Source organism: Hippoglossus stenolepis, chromosome 3 (assembly GCF_022539355.2).
Source record: "Hippoglossus stenolepis isolate QCI-W04-F060 chromosome 3, HSTE1.2, whole genome shotgun sequence".
Classification (NCBI taxonomy): Eukaryota; Metazoa; Chordata; class Actinopteri; order Pleuronectiformes; family Pleuronectidae; genus Hippoglossus; species Hippoglossus stenolepis.
The window spans coordinates 19,919,838-19,946,778 of NC_061485.1; the positions used below are offsets into that span (position 1 = coordinate 19,919,838).

At 43.0% G+C, this 26,941-nt stretch overlaps 3 protein-coding genes across 7 annotated transcripts in view; 2 read left to right on the forward strand and 1 right to left on the reverse strand.

Annotated features, from left to right (window-relative positions):
* myl9b (myosin, light chain 9b, regulatory) lies at positions 1 to 20,718 on the reverse strand. Of its 3 annotated transcripts, XR_004694862.1 has the most exons (5): positions 16,914 to 17,071; positions 14,092 to 14,295; positions 12,943 to 13,104; positions 12,623 to 12,854; positions 1 to 13 (listed from the first exon to the last, which is right to left on the reverse strand). XR_004694862.1 is itself a non-coding variant. In XM_035150209.2 (4 exons), exons 2-4 carry the CDS (start codon positions 14,273 to 14,275, stop codon positions 12,679 to 12,681), a joined length of 522 nt encoding a protein of 173 aa, XP_035006100.1. In that variant the 5' UTR covers positions 14,276 to 14,295; positions 20,472 to 20,718; the 3' UTR covers positions 11,929 to 12,678. The 3 variants fall into 3 exon arrangements, 2 of the variants coding, with proteins under 2 accessions (XP_035006100.1, XP_035006089.1); XM_035150209.2 differs by lacking the exons at positions 1 to 13; positions 16,914 to 17,071 and adding an exon at positions 20,472 to 20,718 and having other exon boundaries at positions 11,929 to 12,854; XM_035150198.2 differs by lacking the exon at positions 1 to 13 and having other exon boundaries at positions 11,929 to 12,854.
* On the forward strand, positions 3,308 to 10,809 carry LOC118103341 (flocculation protein FLO11). Its single transcript, XM_035150169.2, has 3 exons — positions 3,308 to 3,593; positions 5,952 to 6,193; positions 6,996 to 10,809. Exons 1-3 carry the CDS (start codon positions 3,575 to 3,577, stop codon positions 8,562 to 8,564), a joined length of 1,830 nt encoding a protein of 609 aa, XP_035006060.1. The 5' UTR covers positions 3,308 to 3,574; the 3' UTR covers positions 8,565 to 10,809.
* The window catches only part of LOC118103327 (phosphatidate phosphatase LPIN2), a 14,157-nt gene continuing 6,158 nt past the window's right edge, over positions 18,943 to 26,941 (forward strand). The window contains exons 1-11 of one of the 3 annotated variants that reach the window (XM_035150156.2): positions 18,943 to 19,042; positions 22,665 to 22,865; positions 22,962 to 23,057; positions 23,167 to 23,435; positions 24,277 to 24,384; positions 24,535 to 24,649; positions 24,838 to 25,612; positions 25,721 to 25,814; positions 26,263 to 26,450; positions 26,542 to 26,635; positions 26,738 to 26,807. In XM_035150156.2, the coding sequence (XP_035006047.1) occupies positions 22,674 to 22,865; positions 22,962 to 23,057; positions 23,167 to 23,435; positions 24,277 to 24,384; positions 24,535 to 24,649; positions 24,838 to 25,612; positions 25,721 to 25,814; positions 26,263 to 26,450; positions 26,542 to 26,635; positions 26,738 to 26,807 (2,001 nt within the window). In that variant the 5' untranslated portion in view covers positions 18,943 to 19,042; positions 22,665 to 22,673. Of the gene's footprint in view, positions 19,111 to 22,664; positions 22,866 to 22,961; positions 23,058 to 23,166; positions 23,436 to 24,276; positions 24,385 to 24,534; positions 24,650 to 24,837; positions 25,613 to 25,720; positions 25,815 to 26,262; positions 26,451 to 26,541; positions 26,636 to 26,737; positions 26,808 to 26,941 lie in introns of all 3 variants that reach the window. The other 2 variants (XM_035150143.2, XM_035150147.2) reach the window with 2 other exon arrangements.

Consider the following 26,941-nt stretch of genomic DNA (forward strand, 5'->3'; position numbering starts at 1 on the left):
CGTATGTGTGTGTCTGACAAGTTGTTTTCCCAAAATAAGCATAGTGTAGTTGTCTCTTGTTTGTGTGAACAGGTTAGCTTATTGTTGATTGCAATTTCATCACTACATCCACCCTCCACATTTTTAAGAATATGTTGAAAGCATTGCATGAATCGTATCATTTTCTGTTTTATGTCTCCTTCATTGACTGCAGATTGTTTTTTCTGGTCCAGACCCTGCTGTCAACCCTCTTCGCACACACACACACACACACACACACACACAGATCTGTAGGTCTGTGCCTGACTGGAACGCAGATCAAACGCAGTGTGGCATCTGAAATACGCTGAGGGGGGGAGGGCAGGAAGACACAGAAAAAGCTGTTCTATGACCCGAGCGTCAAACTCTGAAAAGCGATGCTTCTTTTTATTTCTTCCAGTCTGCTGAAACTTGGGGATGTGCAAAATGCCAAGAGATGTCAGTGGCATACTTAAGGAGATGAAAGTGAGCTCATCTCATACATTTTGACAAGACTTCTCCCTCCAATACACACACACATACACATCACCGGGACACACCTCGGCCTATTTCCTGGGTTGGGTTATACATGATCCAAACAGCTGCACTATCAGGAGAGAGGGGGGGCTCATTGTAAAGCCATTGATTTGAGGGGTGATAATGGCCCCCGTATAGAGTTGATAGATTTGGCCTTTTAAAGTCAAAACTGCCATTTCAAAAGCATTTGCTTAAGCAGCAGTTTGTTTTGGTGGAGCTTCATTTTCAATTTAAGACTTGTGTTCAGCTGTACTCTCTTAGGAGCTTCCTCGAGCCGCAGTAAACAGTAGTCTTCTGGTTATGTTATTGTCCCTAAAATGTGAAGAAAAAGCAATAGTCTGTTAAACAAGCGGAGGGAAATGTCACACTTGTATAGCTTTACTTTTCCCTCCACAAATAGTTTTGGCATCATCACATATTACGTACGGATTGTTTCATGTCTTTGCCACCTTTTCTACATTCCAGGACAGAGAAGAAGTTGCTCCACTGCGAGTGGCAGACAAAAACAAACCCAGAAAAGAGAGTTTACCTCAGCTGGTTGAGCAGTGAATTCACTCCCACACACAGTCGTCCAGACCCCTGCCTGCAAAAACACAAATGGGTCATTAGCATCTCTGCTTTTGTTTGCAGAGGCATAAACCTGGGGAAAGGGTGAGGGGCCGAATTTATCACACATACATGATGTAGCAAAAAAGTGTCTAGATCAAATATTTTATGAGGCAAGCACATATTTTAAAGAATAGGGTCTGTTCTGTATATTATTATATAGGCTGTGTGTATATCAGGGTTTGTGGGGGTTTAGAATAAAAGGGTTATTATGTTTGAGACTAAGTTTTGTGCGTGCGTATCTTTCATAAAATGAGACTTTCTAGATTCACGTCACTATACTCTGGTAACATTTAAAAAGATATGTGCAATACTGAGTAAAAATGGGTTCTTTGATATTAAGATGAAACTGATAATATTGCATTTTCTTCCCCACTCTTTGCTTCTTAAAGTTGTCTTCTGTAAATAAGAACAAACCCAGACTGAAAATCCTCCTCTTTTACAATGCTCTAGATATTTATACTGTTTCGAGGTTGTTCAAATGTATAACAGAGAGACGCAACATTCAATAAACACAGTACTTTCTCAAAAAAACTTGCTTTCTGTCTTGTGGATAAGTTATCGTGATTGTGTGTTTTCTTTTTTAAAGATAATACTTCATATTGATTGTAATTGCTTTTAAAAAAAACACTTTAATAGGTAACACAGGAAATTTGTTCAACTGAAATTGAAAAAGTTACACTTCAGAAATACAAAGTCACACACACGTTTTCTCCTTGTGTTGACTGCCATAGTGACAGATAATGTATTTAGACACATAATACTTTAGTGCTACATTTTAATGACTAAGCTCTCATTCATTTTATTTTAAGAAATATCAGATGAGCAAGTATTATGTGTACATGTAGATGTATTATCAGTATAAATATAAGAACAATATACACACATAATACTTAAGTTTCACATTCCGATTTTTAAATCATGACTCATCCGGGGACATTTCTTAAGGAATAATAGAAGAACGTGTATATTGTGTGTAAGTAAGTATGTGTACACATAATACACATGACACATAATACTTCGTTATCCTCCAGTGGCTTCATTTTGAAATCATGACTCACTCTCATTAGGTTTGAGACAAACTCCTGGAGGCTGTCAAGATTCTCCATATCCCTCATTTATTTTTATTTTCGCAAAGGAACCTAAGAAATATTAGGAGTATTGTGTCAATTTGTCAACACGTATACAGTTCTCTTTAGATTACATACTAGCTCTACATTGTAACTGTATACTACAGTTTAATATTATCCTATCCTCAAGAGGCTTTATTTTTAAATCATGACTCACTCTCATTAGGTTTTAGGGGATCTTTGACTAGGATTCACCACACATAGTTTTAGAAGAACATAAGAGATATGAGAAGGAGTATTATGTCTATGTGACTAAATATAAGGAATATTCAGATACACAATACTTTATAGACTACATTAAACTAGTTCTACATTTTAATTGTATATTGTAGTTTTATATTACAGTGGCTTTATTTTTAAATCTGGACTCTCCTTTGGTTTGTGGGAATTTCTTTGTATTTTCTTGGAGAAACCTGAGAAACGTTAGAAGATTATTACGTGTTTGTGTTAAACGCATTGTCGAAATATAAGAAAGATTTAGACACATAAATGTTCTACATTTTAACCGTATTTTGTTTTAAAACCAGACTTTTGAGGATTCCCAACATCCCCCCCCCTTGGTTTCCAGTTTCCTCACATGTGCAGCATCGCGACAGAAATGACTTTAATAACAGTGTGAAACATGTGGGGGATTCTCTCAGGAACCAGTCAGATGTGGCGACCAGTCGACGTTTATGATTTACGTAACTAGAACATTTTGTTACGTAAAAGCCTGATCACACACTGTGGCGCCCACAGGAGGAAACCATGCGCCTGAACACGCCGAGTTACAAACACGAGCGCGATGGAACGAGTTCAAAAATAAAATGTGCGTCGTTGTCACAACAACGTTACTTTCAATGGCCGCACTATATTTTGAATGAAACGCTTCTCTCCGTCAGTCACAATGAGACGAGGCTCCTGTCTGCCCTGTGTGGCGGAGCGCGGCGATTGGCCGACCGCTGCCCAGGGATGCGGAATGGAGGGCAGGGATTGGCCGGGGGGGCTGTGGAGGAGGCGGGACCACTTCAGCTGCGACTGTCAAGATTGGCAAAGAGCTGCTGCTGCTGCTGCTGCAGGTAAAACAAGAAGGAGCCGAAAACACTCATGTAGTGCGATGGACGCGGAGTGTGCGGGGACGTGAAGCCTGGTTGTGTTGCGGGAGAAAGACGAACGTGTTTGTGCGGGAAGAGGAAAACAAACAAACAAAAAGAAAAAGCGCAACACCGCGTGCGTCTGAAAGTGCCGCTGCGTCAACCATCGTCTCGGGCACGTTTTGTACGGAGCAACTTGGACAGCTGCGTGTTTCCAGCGCACAACAAAGAATGAAAGCATTCAAACGAGGTGAGCACACACGGCACACACACACACCACACACACACACACACGCGTCGTGTTTTTTAATCACCGCCGCGCACGTTTCACTGGCCGCCACAACAAAAAGTGTCCGTCCGCCGCGTCCTCGCTGTTGGCTGTGCGTGGCGTGCGGGGGCTTTGTGTGCAGCGTGTGTGTTTGAATGTGGAGGGAGAGGAGAGCTAGCCTGCTAGTTATCTGAGGAGGAGGAGGAGGAGGAGAGGAGGAGGCATGGTGTCCATCTGGCGGAGAGAGGCTGAGCGACATGCGGGAGGCTGTGCGGTGCCTGTCTGCCTCCTTTGTGCGCTCCAGATGGCCAATTTCGGTTTCGTGCGTGTTTAAACGCAACATTTGGTTTTTATTTGTCGAGGCGGCCCCTCGTGTTTTCTCTTGCGTGACGGCATCGCTTCCCTCTGTAAAAAAAAAAGTTTGGTGTCTGATGCGAGGAGAGTGTTGTTGTTAACGGCCACATTCGAGATCTGCAGCTGGAGCTCGGGAGACTTTTCAGACTCTGAAAGGAACATGTGCTCTTTTCCTTCCTCCCGCAAGAGAGCGTGGCTCGGGTTTGTAGACGAGATGTTTTTGTAAACAACAAGTTGTCCAGTTTGACAGTTCGGCCTCTGTGAAGCGACTCCGAGCTGTTTGGGATGTGACATCTGTCTGAAATCTGCCCCTGCTGCTTTTATCAGATCTATCCCACCCAGTTTCCACCCCACGTTGGATGGGTGCAGATGTTTAATTGCGCCAGATATAAATCCAGTGGAGGCGAGGCTGTGCAGCTCTGTTGTGGCCTACACAGGGACGACCTAAGCCGACTGTCAAACCCCGTGTCCAACAAATGGCACACTCGAGTTTGTGTACTCGTGTATTATATAAGAAATGACAGTTTTGCTTCAACATTAAAATAACACAGTGTACAAAAGATCACAATAGACTAAAACCATGGAGGATTAAGTCTAAACGTATATAAAAAAAGTCAAATATAAAGTGTATTTGGAGTAAATGCAGAACCAGTGCCTAATCGAAATAACACAGGAAATAAAATGAATTACACGAGACGGTAAACTAACACTAAACTAAAAGAGCAACAGAAAGTAGTGAGTTAATAAGAGGGTATGATATTAAACATAATATGGTGATAAACTTAGCCCCCATTTTCTCAAAATCAGAGTACTGCTACTGAAATCAGTGTTTCAGTATTTATTATAAATATGAAAGCTTTATATAATATATATAGTTTGCAAATCACATACAGAAATCCAACTGCAGTGCGATGCACCAAGTAGTAAAATGTCACTCGGAGTTAATTTGATAAGAGGAAAAAAACATCTTTTCAGAATTATATACAGAATCTGTGGTTGTTGTTTTTAAGTCATTGGGAACATAAAGTTTAGTCAAAGTTATAAGTTGTGGTATAAATGTCATGATGAGGTCCCACTAATATCCATCTGACAAACTGGCCCAGCTCTAACACAGTAAATGGAGGTGCTGGTAGAAGTTTGCTAATTTACCAAAGTTGGGAGGGAAATCCATTCAATTAAAATTAGCATTTGTATGTTTTGAGCCCCCCACCACCACACACTAACTACTCTAACTCAGTCTCGTACATGGCTCGTCGTAGAGGAATGCAGCATTGAAAAGATTTTGTCAACCGCTCCAGCAGTCTCATCGTCAGAGCTGGCATGAGGTGAAAACGGCCTCCTCCTGCATGGTCAATAGATTCCTGGGCTACTGTGATGTTGATATGCACACAATCTCCTTTGTGGAGACAGGCGCTGCCCCGGGGGGTCAGGTTTCACCCAGCTCCAGAGAAAGACATTTACTGCATTCTGTGGCCCACCCCTGGGACCAGGCATGCTCCATTTTGAGGGGGAGATTCCCTCCAGTGGCCAAACGTGGATTGAAAAGGAGACTCACAACAAAGTTCAAACCTCAGAGCTGTTGTATGAACATGTTCGGTGTGTACATGAAGCCCCGGTGTACCTCACTCTAGACCGGGGTGGAACTGGAGGTTAAAAGTAACCGACCCTTGTGAACTGAGAGCGGGGGCAGTTCAAACAAACTGTTTATTTTTCTGACCAGCCTGAGCTCACACGGCTTCTACCACTGTGAGAAAATAAGGCTGTACCCCTTTTCTGTAGAGGCCCAGCTGAGCATATAACTATTCAACCATATATTCATGTATATTCTTCCATCTATACATCTCTTAATATATCAAAATGATACCTCTAATAAGTAGCATATTTAATATAATCTACTGTTGAAGTGGTCTGCCATGTTCTGGTAAATGACAACAGTCAGAGCTGTGGCAGTGAACATGACTAACGACCGGCCTCCTCTCCCCTCAGCTCTGGAGGAAGAGCAGCGCCCGGAGCAGGAGCACTCCTCGGCCATGTCGGACAGCGATGACGGCTCCCCACTCGACCTGTCAGGAAGGGGGCTCCTGGGGAAGCGCCGTCGCCGTGGCAACCTGCCCAAGGAGGCGGTGCAGATTCTGCGGAGCTGGCTGTACGAGCACCGCTTCAACGCCTACCCGTCGGAGCAGGAGAAACTCAGCCTGTCAGGCCAGACCAACCTCTCAGTGCTGCAGGTGAGGAGCTTTCATTCAGTCTTGTATTCCTTTATTTATTTTTTGTTAGATTTTTTTCCAGCAGCACTCAGGAAGTATCACATTCTGGTTAAATGTATCTTTATGTTTAACTTGCTCATATTCCTTTAATTATGTTGAATCATACATATTATACAAATTTAACATGAAATTGCATATTAATGCTCTCAAGTGGCAGCAAAACGGTAATCACATGTTATTGTCACACTAAACTGGAGGACTCTTCCATGCTTCCCTTTCACTTCATTGCATCACTAGTATGCATTTCCTCTTTCCATGCGGGCCCACACAAACACACTGGCTGCATTAGATACGGCATTACAGATCAGCATGAGGCAGCAGCGCACTTTCTTGTTTTGTAGTGTGTTCACTGGAATGCCTTTGGCTGCCTTCTCTCTGGCTCAGCATATTTGAGCTCAGGCCCTCATTACTGCCAGCTTTCTGACGTCTGTCATCTGTCTCTTTCTTCATTGTGTGGGGGGCTGGTACCACTAGAGGGTGTTAAGTAAGGCCTCATCTCACGGATGGCGATGAAGAAGAAATTGTAGTTGGTTGCTGAAATCACGGGGCTCGGGTCGTTTTTAGATTCTGAATGTTTTTTTTGGATCTGGCTAATTGAGAGCAGACTGAGGCATAAATCTAGCATCAAAGTGTTGCAGTAAATTACACGAAAAAGAAAAATCTGAAAGTACATCTTTGATGTTAATTTAATTATTTTGAAAGTGAAAATTTCAGTTTTCAGAATCAGCTCTGCTCATGCCAAACATTTGACCTCTCTCCCCAGATATGCAACTGGTTCATCAACGCACGTCGCCGCCTCCTCCCTGACCTGCTTCGCAAGGATGGAAAAGACCCCACCAAGTTCACCATCTCCAGAAAGGTTGGTGGTAAAAGCGATGGCCACTCATCCAACGGAGGTGGAGCCAGCTCCCCTGAGAGAAACTCTTCCCCAAGTTCATCTCAACAGCGCCCGTCTGTCATCCGCTCCGCCCCCACGCTGGACCTCAGTCTTCTTGGCAACACGGCGACAGCCATCTTGACTGGAGCAGGCTACCCGGGTATAGAAGGATCCGTGCAGGCGCTCATGAGGCTGGACACACAAAGTTTGCTTAGGGAAGCAGAGGAGCAAGGGGTTAATCATGCTTGTCTTACCAGCACAACAATGGCAGCTAGCCCCAACAGCGGCCTCTTCAACACGCCTCCCCCAACTCCCCCTGAGCTGTTCCCCACTCAGGACTTCAGCGACTTGAGGCTCCTAGTGGACGCGGCTCTACAGAGGGCAGCGGAGCAAGAGAACCTGAAGAGGCTCCAGGAGAGCCAGAGCAAACCAACAGAGGTTGTAAAGACTGAACCAGTGGAAGCACAGTGCAGTGCCTACAGCAGCGAAATGGGCCCCACGCCACCTCCAGAAGACAGCCAACAGGTGATGGATGCCTCCAGAGCTCAGAGTCTGATGGAAAAGGCGATGGCAGTTTCTGTGTCTGCTGTAACTTCGGGCAAGACTCCAGTGGCTCAGTCCCCAGCAGCCCCTGTACTAGTTCCAGCTTCTGTCTTGGTCTCAGCCCCGAGGCTGTCTCCTCTCCCCATTAATAAAGTCATCTGGAGCCCCTTGGACAAGGACACAGCCAGAGCCTCCAGCCCAAACCAGCCTCAGCTCCTCCCGGCCCATCTGCCAACCTTAATGCAACTGTCGGCTTCTGTTTTTGGACAGCTGGATTCTCAGAAAGCAGCGGCTGCTCCTTCATCAGCGCCAGTCTCGAGCTTAGCTCCAGCTCCACTGCCCACTTCTATCAGTGCAACAGTGCCAGCTACAAGCCCAGTCTCTGTGCCATCACCAGTCCTCGTCCCAATAAGTCCCACCTCTGTCGTGGCTTCACATCCAACTGTAGCGCTTGTTCCAACATCTCCTGCCGCGGCCATTACCTCTCTCACATCCCCCAGAGGACTCCCACTTTACCTGCCATTCCACAAATCCCCTCTAATCCCTGTCACAGTTCCGAGTGCATCAACCGTCTCAACCTCAGCATTGTCTCCAGCCCCTGCTCCCCCCCAAGTCTCTGCCTCTGCCCAGGCTTCAGTACATGTCCCAGCTTCAGCCCTGACGTCCTCTGCCTCTCCAACGATCACACCTCTCGCAGGCCTCATCTCCCAGCTCTCTCCTCCTCTTCAGCCCTCTTCCACAAGCGGCATTAGTAGTAATACCCAGAGGAATTCAGCGGTGGCACCCAGTGTGTGGAGCATGGTCCACGCTGACACCAGGCAACCCACTTCTCTTCAAGTGGTAAAGACCCCTATCACTGCAGCGTGGGGCCCACAGCACAGTCTGCACACAGTGAGTGAAACTGTTAACTAGGAGCTGGGACTGGACAGGAACCCTTTTTGTATTTCTGCAGAGGAGGCTGGACAACACTGTAAATATGAGAATGTATCTTCTTCATCACCAGTCCTTTTTTTGCATTAGAACCTGTGCCTGCAGGACACACAGCAATGAAATGAAGTGTCGAACATGAGGTGTTTTTAGAGACATGCTGTTTCAAGCAGCTTTTATTGTTTTTAATATACTGTTCTTGATGGACGCTTTTGCGGCGCAATGTCTCTCCAGTGCAGAGTAAATGTATTGCGCAAAGTTTTTGATGCCATTTTCAAAACAACTTTCCAAGTTCCAATTCATGAACGAGGAGGAAAATATCCCGTAATTGTACAAAATTTAAATCGGTGTATTTGTCAGCACCAGCACAGTTGGCCTCTTCAGTAACAGTACTGGACTTTGATGAATGTACAAAAGGCACTGACATCGATGGCTGAGCTGCCTTTCACCCATCATACACCCAGGATACAAAGGAGGATGTTACTGGGGTGTTTTCTACATACAGCAACAACTCCTCAGTAGCTGTGCAATTCAGATTTAGTCTTTTCTTAATCCACTACATATTCCTTTTTCTTTCTTTGTGGCGCGATGAGCAAAACAGAAATTGATTGTACTGCAGCAACTTTGACTGACTCGCCTCAACGTGTCTGTCACTATGTCTCCATCTTCCTGTTTTTTAATAGCTGAGGGGATTCATCGACTCTCATGATTAGTCATCTCAACCACTCAACAAGCACCACATCTGTCTTTCTGTGTCGTTTCAGTTCTCCACGTGTATTCAGCCAAACAGTAGTATTTTTATCTAACTGTTTAAAGCCTATCTGTCACTTGCATGTGTGACCTTGCTCCGCTTGCAAGGATTGTTGTGGGGGGCAACTGTGAGTATAGGACATAGGGGAGAAGGTCACATTGGATCTGTTACACAAATCAATTTCAGCAGAGAGGTGAGCAGCTCTGGTGAACCGATGACATCGAGCTCTCACGGCTCCTGAAATGAAATGTTACACCCGCTGTGAGACGTGGCACCTTTTTATCTTTTAACGTTGGATCCTCTCATTTAGAGGAAACCTAAATTATACATATTCCCCTGTCGATTGATTGATTGGGTCAACTTCATTCAAACCTCGGATGTCTTAATAGCGCTAAAGCAAATGTAGCAGTTGTACTAAAGTAGCTGATGTGATGTTCTTCTATTTTCCAGGAAGGTTCAGCAGCATACATGTGTAGTTTTTTTTCTGTCATTCCTTTTCCCCCCAGCCTGTTTAGAAATGGGTTCTGTTGTTGTTCTAATCATTCCTGAAGCTGTAGTTTCTATGAAACTGTCTTAGCATAAACCACAGCATATGACCGAATTCCGGCTGTAGGTCTATTAGCGGTAGCATCGTGTGGAATAATCAGGTTCCCATGGGAAATAATACTGTAGCAGAAATACCATGTTTACCAGAGTCTCTGAGCCTTTGTTTGGTTCAAACGGTTACATTTAGCATGTGCACGGACCCAACATCTAATGTGAGGTCGTTATACTGCTGAGCACTGACCCCAGCAAATCTCTCCATCTTCTTGTTCATGGCAGATGTGGAAACTTTCTTTTTGTACTTGGTCTTCTCACTGCCAGTTATCATCAGTACATGTCAGTGGAGGGTTTTTTCTTTATTGTCACAGGTACCAGACTGATGTGCATTTATACCTCAATTTACACAGGTCATGTCAGGTTTGGGTCTTATGAGTAATATGTTGTTGAAGAGTAGTCATGATACTAAGTATTACAGTAATATTTTTGTTATTCATTCTACATCATGCCACTTTGACGACACCTAATCAGTTGTGATACTGGAATGGAAAAGGCTGGCTAAAGATTAGGGAGGCAGGTTTTATACAGTTATTGTTTATTTGGGGTTTTAGGTGAAAACCGACGCTCCAATCAGAGCCGACAATGTATTGATGCATGTAAATATTTTTTTTTTTGTATGTATTGGCATGATCTTTATCTCAAACTGTGTAGTGTCTTCTCAGCCAGATGCATTCGAAAAGGTTTTTTCAAGTTCATGTGGTGAGTCAGGACTGACGGTCGGACCGACTGGCTGCTGTGCCTTAATACGACTGAGGGATAACCCCCATGTCCCCATTTTTTTTATATATATAAAAAGATAGTCGTGCAATATATGCCTTAAAGTTTAAATGTGTGTTTTGTATCAGCATTTCAAAGAATAAAAGTTCAGTTTTTCATAAATGCTGTATCCTGTCAGTCTTTTGTTGCATTAGTACGTAGGTAATTTGTAAGAATAATCCAACTGCATCATCACTGGACGTCAGAGGGCTTTAAAACAATTCTCTCTTTTCCTCTAACAGTAGGCTTGTTTATTCATTGGAAACATTTTTGACTTGTCACAGTTGGCTCCTCGTAACGTGCATGCTGACTTACTGGGACATTTTATAATTAACACCCGTACATTTCCTACTGTGACGATCCACACAGTCCTAATGAAGCTAAATTGTTGTATACCAGGTACAGGGTCTCAAAAAGTTAAAAAATATCTAATATTCAATCTAAATTTTAGGCTGTACAAAATTCTAGTCTAAAATATGTTTAAAATGTATGTACAGGCCTTAACTATGTTATGGTAAGTCTTAATTATGTTGATGTTCATTTGAAGGTACTTCCGTTGTGCTTTGAAATGTCTCCACGTGTTGTAGTTCTTTCACAACAATTCAGATATTAGCACACTTTAACAAAACTACTAACAAGACCAACATTGAACTGATAACTTTTAAACATCCCGGTTTATTATTGATCTCAGTCCACTTGGCTTGGCTGTGGTAAAGACTGTGATACCTACTGTCTGTCGTTTGAGATAAAATGGTGTTTTGAGGATTATTCTCTACCAGGATATTTAACCTTATTTTTAGGGATTATTGGGAAGTGTAAATAATTCTGGGGCTCTCATATTCCTTCATATCATATAGATGTTAAATTGCATTCTTTATGATCTTAAATTGAACGTGTTGAAACCTGCAGAAACAGATTTGAAATCGCTGCACACAGTGCTCGCAAACATTTTTTTCAAAATTAATAAGTTTATCTTTGTAACAGACCTACAATTCAGTTTTTGTCAGTGATATAAAAAAATAATCTTGCAGTAATTAATATTTAGTTGGTGTTTGTTTAGCCATCGTTGTGAGGTAATGTAACGGAGAGGAAATACTTTAGATAAATTATCCAGTTGGGGGCTTTTACGCTCTGGTATATCTGGCTTTGAATTTCAAAGGGCTAAAACTATGAATGCACTAATGGCATTTTAAACCAATGAATTAAATAAAATGACTTAAATGACTCAAAAACACACTCATGTTCAATGCGGTCAATGGCATGAACAAACTTACTTTATTAGCCTGAGCAATATCAAGACTGAATTCCTTCGAACAGTACAAACATACCTGATCCTTCAACCAATACACACACACCCAGCTGATGGGAGAGAGAAATCCGAGTTTAGACTAAAAGCTCTAGTTACCATTTCTTCAAGTGGACGTACTTGCCACGTTTGATTGTCAAAAAAATTATAAACACAAATATAAGAATCACTTTATCCATTTCCAACATACAGGGACACACTTGTAACAGAAGGAGATTTCATTGCCGTGCTTGTGCAGGTGTGGTAGCTAATTGGCAGGAAGAGGTAAACATGGCTGGTACTGGATGAAGCACTGAATCCGGCAGTCCAAGCAGCCCCCGCACACACTGACCGTCCAACCACGTTCCCTCCAACAGGTCAGAGAGCTGCAGTCAAAGTGGATGAAGCTGCAGTCGAGACGCATATGCTGTGATACACCTCTCCTTCATGGATAAACCCTTCAATGACGATTCAAAAATGAAAAGTGGTGTATTGCAAAATATTTGAATCCCAAGTTCCTACCTTTGAGAAACTTGTAGATGTAATGAAAGGCAACACGTTTAACTTCTGAAATTTATATTCCTACATGCTTTCCTATTCAATTTCTCTAAAAACCTACGAGGTGCACAAAGGTAGGAGCTGGGGATTGACTTGTGGTGTGTGTGTGTGTGTGTGTGCGGGGGCCTGAGGCAGTTGTTTCCTCTCCTCTACTCGTCATCCTTGTCTTTGGCCCCGTGTTTCAGGATGCGGGTGAACTCTGCGTAGTTGAAGTTGCCCTTCTTGTCGATGGGTGCTTCGCGGAACAGCTCGTCCACCTCTTCATCTGTGAAGCGGTCACCCATGGTGGTCAGCAGTTCTCTCAGATGGTCTTCATGGATCACACCTAACGGAGGCAAATAACCTCAGTGAAGTTGACAAAACACTGACAGTGCCGTCATCTGTGTATATAATATTTGGGGTTATATTCTCACCAGATCCCTCCTCATCGAAGCAGGCGAAGGCGTTGCGGATGACGTCCTCTGGGTCGGTTCCATTGAGCCTCTCTCCAAACATGGTGAGGAACATGGTGAAGTTGATTGGTCCTGGTGCTTCACTCATCATCCCCTCCAGGTATTCATCAGAGGGGTTCTTACCTGAGGACGAACAACACGGTTACAGCGACCTACGTTTGGTTGGGACTATGCAATACATTCTCCACGCTGTTGTTGTCACTGTGCATTGTTCCTTCTCCTGCAAAGTTGGTAAACATCACATTCAAATTTGAAGCAGCAGACCCTACATTTCCCACAATACCTAGCATCTTTTGCAGACTCCCCACCATAGACTGTTTATAAAGATGGATGACATGACAGCTCCCAAATGTGAAGCCAAAGCATCCCAATTGCCACCTGTCGGGTGAATGCAGTATAGATCATCTACCCTACCTCCTCCATGTAAGTAGATGGGACATGGACAAAAATCTATGTACATGAGAAATAGGTTTAACTCAAAGATGGTTTTGTCATTTTAGCTGGTTCTTATCACATTGGTGTTTGTTCAAGTGTAAATTTTCCAGTAAGTTTGGTTTTAATCATTTATTTGATTATATTAAAATGGCTTGAAATGTCATGATTGACAGGTGAGACCGACTCGTGATTGGTCGAGCATGTGTATTGGCAGGACCTCGATCATCCTCCGATCCCTACTGCACAAGCTTTGGTTCCACATGCACAAGATGGTGGCGTTTGTATCCTGAATATTTTGGCTTCATTTCTGGATAGTAGGAGGAAATGGATATGCATTGTCCATCTTTATATACAGTCTATACTTAGCTCCCCTTATATAAATGCCCATGTCTTTCAAACACTCCCTTCCAGTTTGTAAAGCAGGCTAGCTGTCATGAATTGGTGGTCTGCACTCACTGATGACATCATTAGGGATATCTCAGCAGCTCTTGGTCGAGCTACAGAAATCATGCAGCTGCTCACAGGTGGAGTTGTACTCCTCATGATGAGTAAACTAAAGTTTATGTGTAAAATTGGTGGTTTGCCCCTTTAAAAACCAGCTGTGCTTCTCTGCTTTTGAACATCAGGTCTACTTTTGTAGCCATAATAACTCATCCTGAGCACAGAGCTGTTTACCCAGAGAGGCCAGCATGTCATGCAGATCCTCCTTGTCAATGAACCCGTCTCTGTTCTGGTCAATCATGTTGAACGCCTCTTTGAACTCCTGGATCTGAGACTGGTCGAACATGGCGAACACGTTTGAGGTGGCCCTCTGGGGGCGCTTCTTGGTGGTCTTTCCCTTGGCACGTTTGCTCGACATGGTGGCGGCTGGATCTGGGCCTGTGCACATTCAAGAGACATGATTCAGAGGTTAGATAAGACTGTGCTTAGGCTGTACTGCCAATGGTAGCATGACTTTCAGCATCCATTTGAAAAGGGGAGCTTAATTTTATTTATATTTTTGCATTACACTGTACAAAAACTGGAGTACTGCATCCATGACGCCCTTTTATCTTCTCTCTTGTATCTGCCACAAGCAGGAGAATGTTCCTCGCTTCCTCTCTCTCGAGAGTCACATGCTCCCCGAACGTCGGGTATAGTGATGGGTGTGAAAACGACATGTCTCCACGGTGCACACTGCAGCTAACTTCAGCTCCTTCCACAATTAGACCTGTCATTCACATCTGCAAGGTATTGTCATTCGTGTGTGTGCATGTGTGTGTGACTCTTTGATTGTGTTATACCCAGCGGGGAATAGCAGACAGAGGACAGGCTGGACAGACAGGAGGGAGTGAGGGGGTGAATGTGTCTGATGAATCCCACAGAGGTGTGACATCATGCCATGAGCAGCACTGAGGTGACGGGAATATACTGTATGAGCTACCAGCTCACAATTACATCATTTCTCAGGTGAACTGTAATTTATCATGTGAATTTAGGCAGTAGGTGTATATGTATATTGTATTTTTGTTAGACTTATGAGACTTCAGTGGGAGGGGGTTAGAGTGGGCTCTGTCGAGATAAGACATTCATTTTATGTATTAATCAGCAACTAAAATGTGATGATATGAAGCAGGTAAGTATGACTGCTTCCGGTACATTTGAAGACCTTTCAATATTAATATTCTGAAATATAATTCTTCTTTATTTAAATCTGTCAATAAGCAAACAAACTTAGTTTTTGTGCTGCCGTTTCCTGTATGGTTCACAAAGGTGTCACAGACCAGCACGTGAAGACTGAGTTACAATGGATTTGCCTATCTTGCCGTCCTACTTTCCTCCTGTGATCTCTGTGCAAATGAAGCAACAGTCTAATTTTTATTGTCAATGCAAAGCAGTTTGACCAGGGTTGTGTCCAGAGTTCTAAAATACATTATATTAATTCTAACACACTCAATGAATATCTAAGGTATCAAGAGTACTTTAAATCCCCCAAACATAGATATGTTTGTTTGGGTTGTCAGCAGCCGATTCTCTCCTTCCTTTCCCTCACTATGCACACATGTTGCAGGAGTCTTTCATTTCATTCTACTACTGTTTGGCTGCTTCTCTCTCTCTGTGTGCCAGACATAAGGAAAAACATGGAAGGTGTGTGCTGCTGGCTCGCAGCCTCTCCCATTCTCCACCTCACAGTCACTGAGGAAGCTGGAAAAACAAACAGCCTCTACAGCTCATACTTAAGGTTTCAGGAACAGAGGATTTCCTCCAGTCTGTCCCACCTAGATGGTAAAGTCGTCTCATAATGCAACACATTTTCTTTCTGGAGACACTTGAAACAATTGATCCTGCAGTTGTTTGAGTGTGAAATTCAAATGAACTGGCTCCAGTGTAAACAGTTGGAGACACTGGATTTTAGTAATCTATACTATGCATTCTTGTCTAGCTCCGGTGATGCAGCACTGCTCTGTCTCCTGGGACCTGTGGACGTTTAACGTTTCATTAGTGGTTCTGTTGCAAGCAATCAATAAGTTAGATTTCTGAAAGATTCTAGACTAGAGTGATTAATTCACAACTGACATTTTCAAGGTGCAAAAAAACTAAATCCAACTATTTTTGATCCCAGCAACGTAATCATCTGGCTTACATGCCTCAGCTTGGCTCGTACTAACAACTCTATTTGTTCCCTGGCCACCACAGTTCCCCTGTCCCCTTCTTATGCCCCCGATGACAGAGCTTCTCTGTCCTTCGAGAACACACACACACACACACACACACACACACACACACACACACACACACACACACACACACACACACACACACACACACACACACACACACACACACACACACACACACACACACACACACACACACACACACACACACTGGTATCACCAAACAGTCAGAATGTTATCATCCCTCACTCATGCAGGTCATGTAGATCATCACTACTGTGGCGATGACTCAGAAGGCTGACGGTTCAGGAATTCCAAAAACAAACAGAGTGAAGTGCAAGTTAAGCTCTCACCGTCTATAAAAAGACATCAGATGAGTGTGTGTGTGTGTGTGTGTGTGTGTGTGTGTGTGTGTGTGTGTGTGTGTGTGTGTGTGTGTGTGTGTGTGTGTTTGTGTGCTGCATGTGTGTTAAAGAGAATGTGCAGTGAGACAGCTGCATTCAGAAATTCCTCTGTCTACTGTGTCATAGAGATGAGATGGAAGTAAACAACTAAGCGTAGAGTCGATCTAAGGTGCACATGCTCCACAGGTCTCTCTTCGCCTTCATCAACAGATGAATAAAGGTCTGTTGTATCTTATCTGGTTCTGTTCATCAAAGCTGCACTTCAGAGGCTCCCTGTAATTCTGTCCTCTCCTTCATCCTAAGCACTGACAGTTGAGCATTGTACTCCTGGACTCACAGAAATCACACTCTCAGACTCCTTAAAAGCCATCAAACATAAGCATTTAGAATCTAGTCATACAACCCAGTGGTTAAAAAAAGCTGCTGTCTTTCTCACCTTGGCTTCAGGTACAAGTATTTGGGAGTCCTTCAAACTCCTTTTGTCTGGGTCGGACACAGCAGAGGAAGGGAAGCAGCCAGTCCTACTGAAAAGTTTGTTTAAAGAATCAGACTCCTGGTGGGTTACTCCCCTTTCCACCCCAGCCAATGGAGAGGCCGGCCGGTCCCATACAAAGACAACCCAGGCCAGGCCATTTCTCCATACAAGGCAAAAGAATGCACAGGCTGCAGGCTGCTACTGCCACAGACGCGGCCCGGGATGTTTGGGAAAAGGCAGAAATGACAGGAACTACGATAAGGCTGCCTTATTTAGAGAAAAGTGCCTAAACATTTCGAGGAACGCTCTGTACGGCTGGAGTGTGGAAACATGGGGGAGAGAGTTGTGAGCAGATGCAGAGCAGTTTTGAAAGGCAGCTGCAAGACTATGGCTTTCCTTAAATAGGCAGTCTGGCTGTGCCTGAGGCCTGAATGTGCAGGGAACACCTTAATTTATGTCATGGAGGCAACATCTGGTTTGTGGTGGCCCAGCGTTTTTCACATTAAACACAAAGGGGGAAACCTTCCAGACATTTAAAATAAAAAGTGTTTCCTGTTTGGGCAGCTTACTTTGACAAAGCTGTGTTTTCACGTTCATAATATGTATTTCATGTCCTTAATTGGGCAGTGCAGAATGTATGTTGTTGGAGGACTGCATGGCTCTTGAGTTGGTTATCTTTAATTGTAGATAATACATTTCATTTGAACAATCCTTTCCATTTTTGAGCTTGTCCATTATCCGTAAGTGTCTGTATTTAATAGTAAAATTACTATTTAGGATTTTCATTGTTGCTGTGTGTCGATGGTGATAAGATATTTTGATACAGATGCTTTTTACATACTTAATAAACTGGATACTACATTTACTACTTCATCTCCATGTTTGTGTCTTTCATCTGTTAATCTTTATATTGAGTGTTTCCAGCAATATATAAAAAAAATATTTTTCCCTTTAAAACAGTGCATTGTCTGTTTTTATTTGTTTCATATTCCGCATATTCATATTGCAGTAAATAATCAGAGCAGTAAAAGGCGACTTTCTTTGACTGGGATTAAATAATAGAAAGACAGAAGATGAGTGAAAGAATTCAAGCAACAGAAACATTAACGGCTCTCAGTGCAGGTGCAGTGACGCCCCCTACTGGACGAAACCAAGTATTGTTTCTGAAACACTGACAAACCCTCAATAAATGATGATGAGGACAAAAATAATAATGTTGGCGGCCTATGAAATTATTTATACATACAGGCACACCCACATATTCCATTGTCCTTTAGAATAGATCATAACGTAAAATGTAAAAGCAAGTAAAGATAGATAGATTTAGGCATCCAGGAGCAAACAAAACAGTCAAACAGTCAAACACAAGAGCATAAGAATGATACAAGGTCACAATGAGTAAAGAATAAGTAGACTGCAGTGAGATGAAGGTCTACAGCCACTAGAACTGCTACAAAGCTGTCACTGTAAAAACAAAGTATGTGCTCATGGAGATATTGACAATGCACATATTTTAAGTATCAGGTGATTGAAAGACTCAAGTAACCCGAGGCCGAGTATTGAAGCCAAATATAAACACAGATTTAAAGATAATTATCTGAAGCTCCTCAGATATTGATTTTACCTGCACACAGTAGGAACAGAGACTTTCGTTATCATGTGGATTTTGTGCTTGTTTTGTGTTTGTATAAGACACTTAAGGTTAAACATTACTCGTCAGTTTCAGGGGTTTTGTCACTGATTCGTCTTTAGTTCAACTGTGAGACTCTTTCCTCACATACAGTCCTATTAAATTGACTAAATCCACATTGCCAGTAACTTTTAACAGGTTTATGATTTTTATGAATCGCAAAATAGAATAACCTCATTGCGTAGCCGACGACTTTTACAGAGAAAATTAAAAACCTGAAGAATTTTAGCGTCTTTTTATAAGTTTGCTTACGTAATAAAGTTGGAGGCGGGACCTACTTTCTTTTCCCGTTCGCTCATTGGCTGCTGGAGTGATCGACTGGTGTGGTGCGCAGGCGCGGTGGACCTGGAAGCGTTCGGGATGGCTGTTGTTTTGTGCATCTGACGAGCTGCTCGGGAAGGTAAACTGCTCTCATCACTAACACAGGAAGAATAAAGTCTCTGACACGTTCAGCAGACCTCCAGCTGAGTGAGTAGTCAGGGGCACTGTGGTTGTAAACATGTCAAAGATTCATTTTCACTCGCTGTAACTTAAGATGTCGCTTTCTGACCCATCGAAGAGAGGTTACAACACTTCGCTGTCAACTAAAGCTAGTTGCTAATGTGGTGTAAATGTTTTTTCTGGTGTTTTCCCCTCGGTCTCTTGGCTGCAGTGGTTTTACTGGTTTGAGAGTTTGTATTGTTAGAAGTGAGATGGTAGATAGTTTCGGTCACTGACGCCGGATTGTGACGCACAGTCTCGAACATGGCAACCATACGTGTTAAAACTGTTGCGGAAGTTACGTAGAGTTTGTGGTCAAATAGTCACATGCGTGCGTTAAATACGTATCCGCACTCAGGTAGCACACACTGGGTACTATGGGATTTAATTCATTTCCTTTTGTTGGATTGTGTCTTCTCTCTCACTAAACTAGCCCCCGAAGTTATAGACTTTTTATTTTTACAGTGAGTAATAGAAGATGACACATACTGTCTTGCTGTGTTTGTGTCTGCTTGGAGACAAAGGTCAGTCGAAGCCTAGACATCTCTTTCCACATCCTTGACACAGCACACACTTGGCTCAGCGTGTGACCAGTGACTAATGACGGATGAGCTACTGTCCTCTAGTGATGAAACTCGACAGAAAATGAATCATCAAGAACTTAAATTCTTGATCACACACTAAAGGATTTAATCGAGCAAATGTCCAGATGGACTTTTCTTCCTATTCGATGCTCAGAATTTTTGATCATTTTAAACTGAATATTGTTTAGTTTGGGGTTGTTGGACATCTGGAGACGTCACACTGGACTTTTTTTTACAGCACCATCATCATCATCATCATCATCATCATCATCATCATTCTGATTAACACATAACGAGGTTAGATTTCTTCTGCAGCCCTAGTGTTGACGACATCAGTTTGAATTCCTCAATGAGAAGTGAAATTAAAGGCTGTGAATATTGGAATTATGCTAATTGACACTGTTGTGATACAGAGAGAAATGTGTTTAATACATCAACTACAGATCCAACATTTGAGCCATGTACACCAGTATGAACCGCCACACATTTCCCTCCTGTCATTCGTCTACAACACGACAGTTTCACAACCATTGTCTCCTCTTAGCTTTTGTTCTTCCTGCTTTTGAAATAGTGCTGACTTGGCAGTTTCATTGATGCATTACTTTAAATCATTTACAATTAGAAAAGATGGAACAGACACAGAAAGGGTCCATGTGTGTTATACATCGAGTTTTTCATGGACAGACGCGAATGTTTTTTTTTTTACTACAGCTGATTAGCTACATCAACTCTAATGTTAAACATCATTTTTCCTATCAGACCCACCTTTTTATCATGTCCTCCCCGTCAGGCAGCACAGGCAGCGCCATCCATCAAAATTAGCGAGTTATTTGCTTGATTTCCTCCCGGGGCCTGTGAAGGATTTTCTTTTCTCCCAGTGTTGACAGAGCATGACCGCCAGAGAGTCCTCTCATCTTTGATGGCCCAGAGAGCTGTGGTCAAGCCCAGAAAGAGTGTGGTCCATCGGTTTGTGTGTGTGAGTGGATTCTCATGCCAAGTGCGTTTGAATAGACCGTCCAGGCCTTTCAGAAACTGCTGGTCTGGCTGTCATGTGCAGCGCAAAGTGAGGAAGTATGAATTCGGTGTGACAGCGGGGTTTGTGCGAGTGTGTATAGAGTGGGCCTGTCAAATTGTGTGAGCAAGAGGAAGCATTGGTGTGTGACTGAATATACTAGGACTCTCTCATAGATTGTTATATTTTCCATCCGCGCTGAGAACACAGAGGACTGAAGTGCTGTCATTTCTAATAACCACTGATCTGATTTAGCTAGACTTATGTATCTATGACTTGGCTTGTTTGTTTTTTGGGCCAGAGCTAACAAAATGTAGCCTTACAGCCTCTGAAAAACATGTAAGAGTGCCCGTGGGTCGTGGGGTTGAGTAGCCTGAGCTTTGAGAGGCAGCCGAGGATTGTGGGGAATGGAGCTGACAGGTTCCTGTGGTGGAAATGGAGGTAAAGTTCCTTGACACCGTTCCTGAGTTCCTGTGGCGGGAAAAGACTTTATATTGGTGGCGTATGGCAGAGAGGAGGTCAAGGGAACACAGCCGGTTTGGGAAGGGACATCTGCATCCTTCTCTGTGGGTAAGGCATGAGACCATGTGTCCATTGTGTCGGTGTGTGTAACGTGTTACATCCCAGTTCAGTGTTTTATTATCTTTGAGGTTATCCTTTCAGGCCTTTCTCTGTTTGTTGGTTTGTCTGTTTGTGAGCAAGAGTACGTAAAAACTACTGGATGGATTGCCATGAAACTTTTTGGAAGGATGCGATAGTGGTCAGGAAGGAACCCATCACATTTTGGAGTGGATCTGGGATTTCTTTTTCACTTTCTTTTCAACATTTTCATTGATTTCTCAGAGAATAGTTCATGGATCTTGATGAAAAATCAGGCATGTTTAGGTGACAGATGTTTGTGAGTGTGTTTATTTGTTGATCCAAATACAAAACTGCATCTAGTGAAATGAAATGTGGTTTCATTAGGGGACTGTTGGGCCTTGGCTAAGGTATGCCCTCTCTGACAACTATTCAAGTTAAAGCTTAAAAGTGCAAAAATTACAGTAAAAGTTACATCCAGTTTAGACATTTGTTTTTGCAGAATCAAAATACTCACCTCAGAACTTTTGAAATATAAAGTATTTCGAGGTCGCAGCCTGTGATGGTATTTTCTTTAAATAAGCGCTGTACAGACACAACAGGCACTCGTGAGGCCACCTGAGGTAACATACTGCTCTTAAGCCTCAGAGGAGCTCATCTGATGGTCTATTCGTGTTGATGCAGGTACAAACTAGGCCATGTGATGTTTTTCGCCCCCTTTAGCGAAGTTTCTCTTCTTGACTCACTGAGACATGTTCTGTCCTGCTGCAGAGAAACTGATGCATCATGGACAGAGTTTCTTGACCATTCTTTTTAAATATCAACCAACTTTTGAACGATTGCCTCATAAACTCTTTGCTGTGTGGACATTTAATGGCCAAATGAGTCATATTTTGAACGTACGAGTTACTCCACTGAGTGAATCTTTTCACATAATCATCATGACTGACTCAGAACAATGACTTCAGTAGTTCCTTTTGTCTGTGACAAACCTCTAGATAAGTGCCTTTATTAGATCTCACCTCCCAGCTGCTGACCTTTTGATTTGCAGTCATTCATGGGAAACGTCTGCTAAAACTCTGAAATCTTCTCTTTTCTTTATGTAAAACAGGTACTCTCTTTTGCAAATGTTTAATGTTTGCTGTGTTAAGCATTTTCAAATGTACTACATGTTTTTTATTGAATGACCACTGTAACGTGTTGAGTTATATTCACTATTAATGGAGGACATTGCTGTTGATTGTTGCTGGAGTGTAGGAACAAGCACCAGTCTACACAAAGTACTGAATATAAAGACTTTTTTCTTTCTGTCTCATGCCACTGGGCCTCACTATTCTCAATTCTTTTTTTCTTTTTTTTGCTTACAGTCCCAGACCATGAATATTGTGGGCCAGTTAGCAGAGACGGTGTTTGTGACGGTGAAGGAGCTGTACCGTGGCCTTAACCCTGCCACGCTCACCGGAGGCATCGATGTCATCGTGGTCCGGCAGCCCGATGGATCGTTCCAGTGTTCCCCCTTCCACGTCCGCTTTGGCAAGCTCGGAGTTCTGCGCTCGAAGGAGAAAATTGTGAGTTTTTTTTATTCTTTGTACTCAGATCTTCATTTTCTGTTGCTTCGTGGTCTGTTTGCTTTTATATAACTATGTTCATCATTTTGTTTTTAGGTGGACATTGAGATAAATGGAGATTCTGTTGACCTGCACATGAAGCTGGGAGACAATGGAGAAGCTTTTTTTGTGGAACAAAATGGAAATATGGAGGTAAGACAGCCAACATTAATTGCCATTAGTTTAATCTCTGTAAACAAATGTTTACCTTTTTTTAAAAAACATTTTTAACATTTGATATTTTTCTTTTGGTCCCCCTCAGGCCCAGGTCCCAGCGCATCTCTGCACCTCTCCAATTCCCCTTGAGGTCCCTGAGGAGACAGAGGAGACACTCGAGGGATCCTCCTTTGCCGGGTCTGGTGCTCGCAGGAAGAAACGCCGTCGCAAACGCATGCGCTCCGATACTCACCTGAGAGAAGAGCACTCGTCATCAGATGAGAGAGAACGAGAGAAGGATTGGGAGAGAGAAAGTGATCAGGCTGGACCGGAGAGTCCTGCTCAAGAGGATCTTGTCTCAACGTTACAACTCAGGTCAGTAGTTGGGTTTTTATGGTGAATCATATCATATGTTTTGTGTCTTATCTTCCTAACATCTACTGTCACTACCAGTAACCACTGACACATTATGGCTGAAGTCGCCAGTTAACATAGAACTCTTTCCATCATATGTCTGCGTTCTCTTCTTCAAATCTTGTGAGTAAAGAGATTCTGCTTGTAATTGTCACCAGTAATTTGTGAGCATATTATATGGCTACAATGTCTTTTTCTGCCAATATATCTGATGTATCTGATCTATTTGCTGAAATTAAAAACTCTTTTTACAGAGCACAATCCAGGAAAACATACTTAGGGTCATTTAGTGATGGTGTTATCATATAGTTTGTCCAGCAGAGTCCACTCTGACGCATTTGTTTACAGTGCTCGTATCCATGTTTGTTGCACAAGTAGCAGAGTAAACATCACAGCCGATCAGACAGTTGTACAGAGTCAAGCTAACTAGTTTGTGAAAGACAAGTTAATAAACATATATATACACACGAAGAATATTGGCCGATATATATCAACATCGGAATTCTTTACTGCCGAAAATCTGTATCGTCCCCAAAACTCCAGTATCTGGGGCTGTAATTGTCCCCCTTTAATTAAGCCACAAATTCACATAGCAATGATGTATGCAAAGCCAAATACTATAATTAGATTTTATTATATATACTATTTTGGTAAAGGTGTTATATAATGACAATAATATATCAAATTTCAGTCATTATTTAATTCTCTGTGAAGAAAAGCCACTGTGATGTTGATTCTCCTCTAACAGTGAGTCAACGTATTCAATACTCAAACCTCAAAATCCTCTTGTGTTTGTGTAAAGTAAATCAGTGTACTACTCGCTGTCTGAGGAGCTAAGTGAAGAGTTGAGTCCCACGCAGACCAGAGACACTCGCCCGCACTCGGACGGAGAACAGTCGCCCTTGGAAAGGTGAGGAAGCTTAGCTTTTACAATAAATTAGTGAATTGATTTGTTTGTGTTTTAGCAGTTTCACTGGCAGGCAGTTTGAAATCAGTGCTCACTGATTTATGCGGTGTCTCTTCCTTACTTAAAATTGTTTCTGTATTTCCTTCTCCTTAGCAGCAGCGTGTTTTACAGTCGGCCGTCTTCTCCTAAGAGCGACTCAGAGCTTTTTCTTAAAACCGAAGATTCCCCTGGACCTCAGATGCAGTGGAACTGGGGAGGTTTTCCCATGGTACGCCAAGCCACACACACACACACACACACACACACACACACACACACACACACACACACACACACACACACACACACACACACACACACACACACACAGATGAAGCTTTCATGTCCTGTCTGTGCTGTGATGAATACTGGAGATATAAGACTCTCATATTTCTCTCTCTGCTCCCCCCCTTACAGCTGTGTCAGTCAGAGAGGACACCAGTGGACTTACAGCCCATCTCCCATTCTGGGAGTTCTCATTTCTGCACAATTGAGAGACAGGACTCCTTTGATATGGGCTTGGAGCCTGTGATCAGCTGTGGAAGAGTGGGCAGCGTAACAGTGGTCAGACCACAACCCAGGACTCAGTCCCTCGACCTCAGCCTCGCCATGCACAGCACTCCTTTATCCATTGAGACAAACTCTCACAGTGAACACTCCACCTCTAAGTCTCCATCATCAGTGAAGACGGATGTGGACTCAAGACAAACACTTGAAACCACATCAGGAGAAGACGGGAACAGAGACTCATCTCTTTATTCTGCTAGTCTGAATAATGGTACTGGCTCCCTTGATAGCAAAGAAAGCACAGACGCTATTGAGCACGTTAGCACTTTGACTGAAACAGTTGGTACAGTTATGGCGGTCGGTGTGACCACCGTAGAAACAAGTGCAAGTAGTACAGCGTCATCACATCTACAACAGCAGGGAGCCTCCTCTGAACAAAGTGAACGGGGTTCAACCAGTAGTGCCCCTGTCAGTGAGGGGGACAGTGGGATAGATCCCTGTGCCGATGGAGGGGAAGAGGTCAACGGACCGGGAGTGGTGCAGGCGTCCAACGGAGACACTCTGCCCAACAGCACTGCACCAAAAGATAAAGCTGGAGAAGTGAGGGACGACTGGCCTGCTGCAGAGGGGTCAGCAAACCCATCTGAGATGTCTGCCAAAGTGGAGCAAGAGGGCAAGAAGAGAGGTTGCTGCTTTTTCATTCAGTAAACATTTCAAGCCTCATTTTAGACTAAAGAAATATCTTAATGTCACCTTTGTTCACTAATTGTTTTCATGTGTCATTCGGTCACAGGTAAACGGAATCACCATCTAGAACCAACCGATATTTACTTGGATGATTTGACCTCACTGGACCCAGATGTGGCTGCACTCTATTTCCCAAAGAGGTGAGAAGTCACATTTGGATATTCCTCCCATAATACACTCAACTTGTGGGGGTTGTGCCTCAGGGGTTAAAGCAGTCGTCCTCTAACTAGAAGGTCGGCAGTTCGATCCCTGTCTTCCCCATTCCGAATGCCAAAGTGTCCTTGAGCAAGATACTGACCCCAAATTGCCACTTCTCATAGAGAAAGGTGCTGCACATAGATGCACTGTATGAATGGGTGAATGTAAAACTGTACTGTAAAGCACTTTGAGTGGTCAAGACTAGAAAAGCAAATAAATAAATACAGACCATTTACCATCTTTAGACAAATTAATTGAAAGACACTAAAAGACATTTAGTAATTGCCACAGTGTCCACAGTGACTGGTTACCATTGAAACATCTATAGTGCTGTGGTTTCTATAAAATGTTTCCTCATTGAAATGATATAACTGTGTGTTGTCCCTGCAGTGAAGCAGAGGGAGCATCTCAGCACGGGGCGGAGCAGGGCTCACTCTCAGGGAGTCAATCCCCTCACTCAGTGGGCAGCGGGGCCCTAGACAGCGGCACAGAGTACCTGTCAGACTCCACCTCCTACAACATGGACATCAGCATGTCCCTCTGCGGACGAGAGGGCGGCACCAGCCAGATCACCAAAGGTAAATGGGTTTTTACTGTGTTTGTGTCGCTACATGAGGAAATGGGACAGAGTTAAATCAGTCACCATGATGCTTTTTTCTCTTACTCCAGAAAAGTTTATGGAGCACATTGTGACCTACCAGGATTTTGCTAACAATCCAGGGATCATTGAGGATCCAAGTCTTGTCATCTGCATCAACTCCAAGTAAGAAATAATGAAATTAAATGAAAATAGGTAATGAAGTGACTCAAATTTTCAACAAGCTAATGTCTATGATTGTTCATTAGCTGTTTTCATCTTCCACAGCTATTATAACTGGGCAGTCGCTGCCCCAATGGTCTTGTCAATGACAACTTTCCAGAAAAACCTACCCAAGGTATTTTATTGTTTCTAAATCAGACCACAATAACTTACTTATTAAGTTGTTTAACCATAATCAATGTTTTCATCAAGTTCTATTTTATTGTTCTACATGATATAATTACAGACAGACAAGATCTTAGTTAGGTG

What these genes read in the sequence shown, in the direction of transcription:
- myl9b (XM_035150209.2), bottom strand. Translation starts at nt 14,275, where the DNA reads ATGTCGAGCAAACGTGCCAAGGGAAAGACCACCAAGAAGCGCCCCCAG. An exon ending in TGACATGCTGGCCTCTCTGG is followed by an intron (nt 13,105 to 14,091) that starts GTAAACAGCTCT and finishes GTTCGTCCTCAG; the next exon opens with GTAAGAACCCCTCTGATGAA. An exon ending in CTTCGATGAGGAGGGATCTG is followed by an intron (nt 12,855 to 12,942) that starts GTGAGAATATAA and finishes TGCCTCCGTTAG; the next exon opens with GTGTGATCCATGAAGACCAT.
- LOC118103341 (XM_035150169.2), top strand. An exon ending in CCAACCTCTCAGTGCTGCAG is followed by an intron (nt 6,194 to 6,995) that starts GTGAGGAGCTTT and finishes CTCTCTCCCCAG; the next exon opens with ATATGCAACTGGTTCATCAA.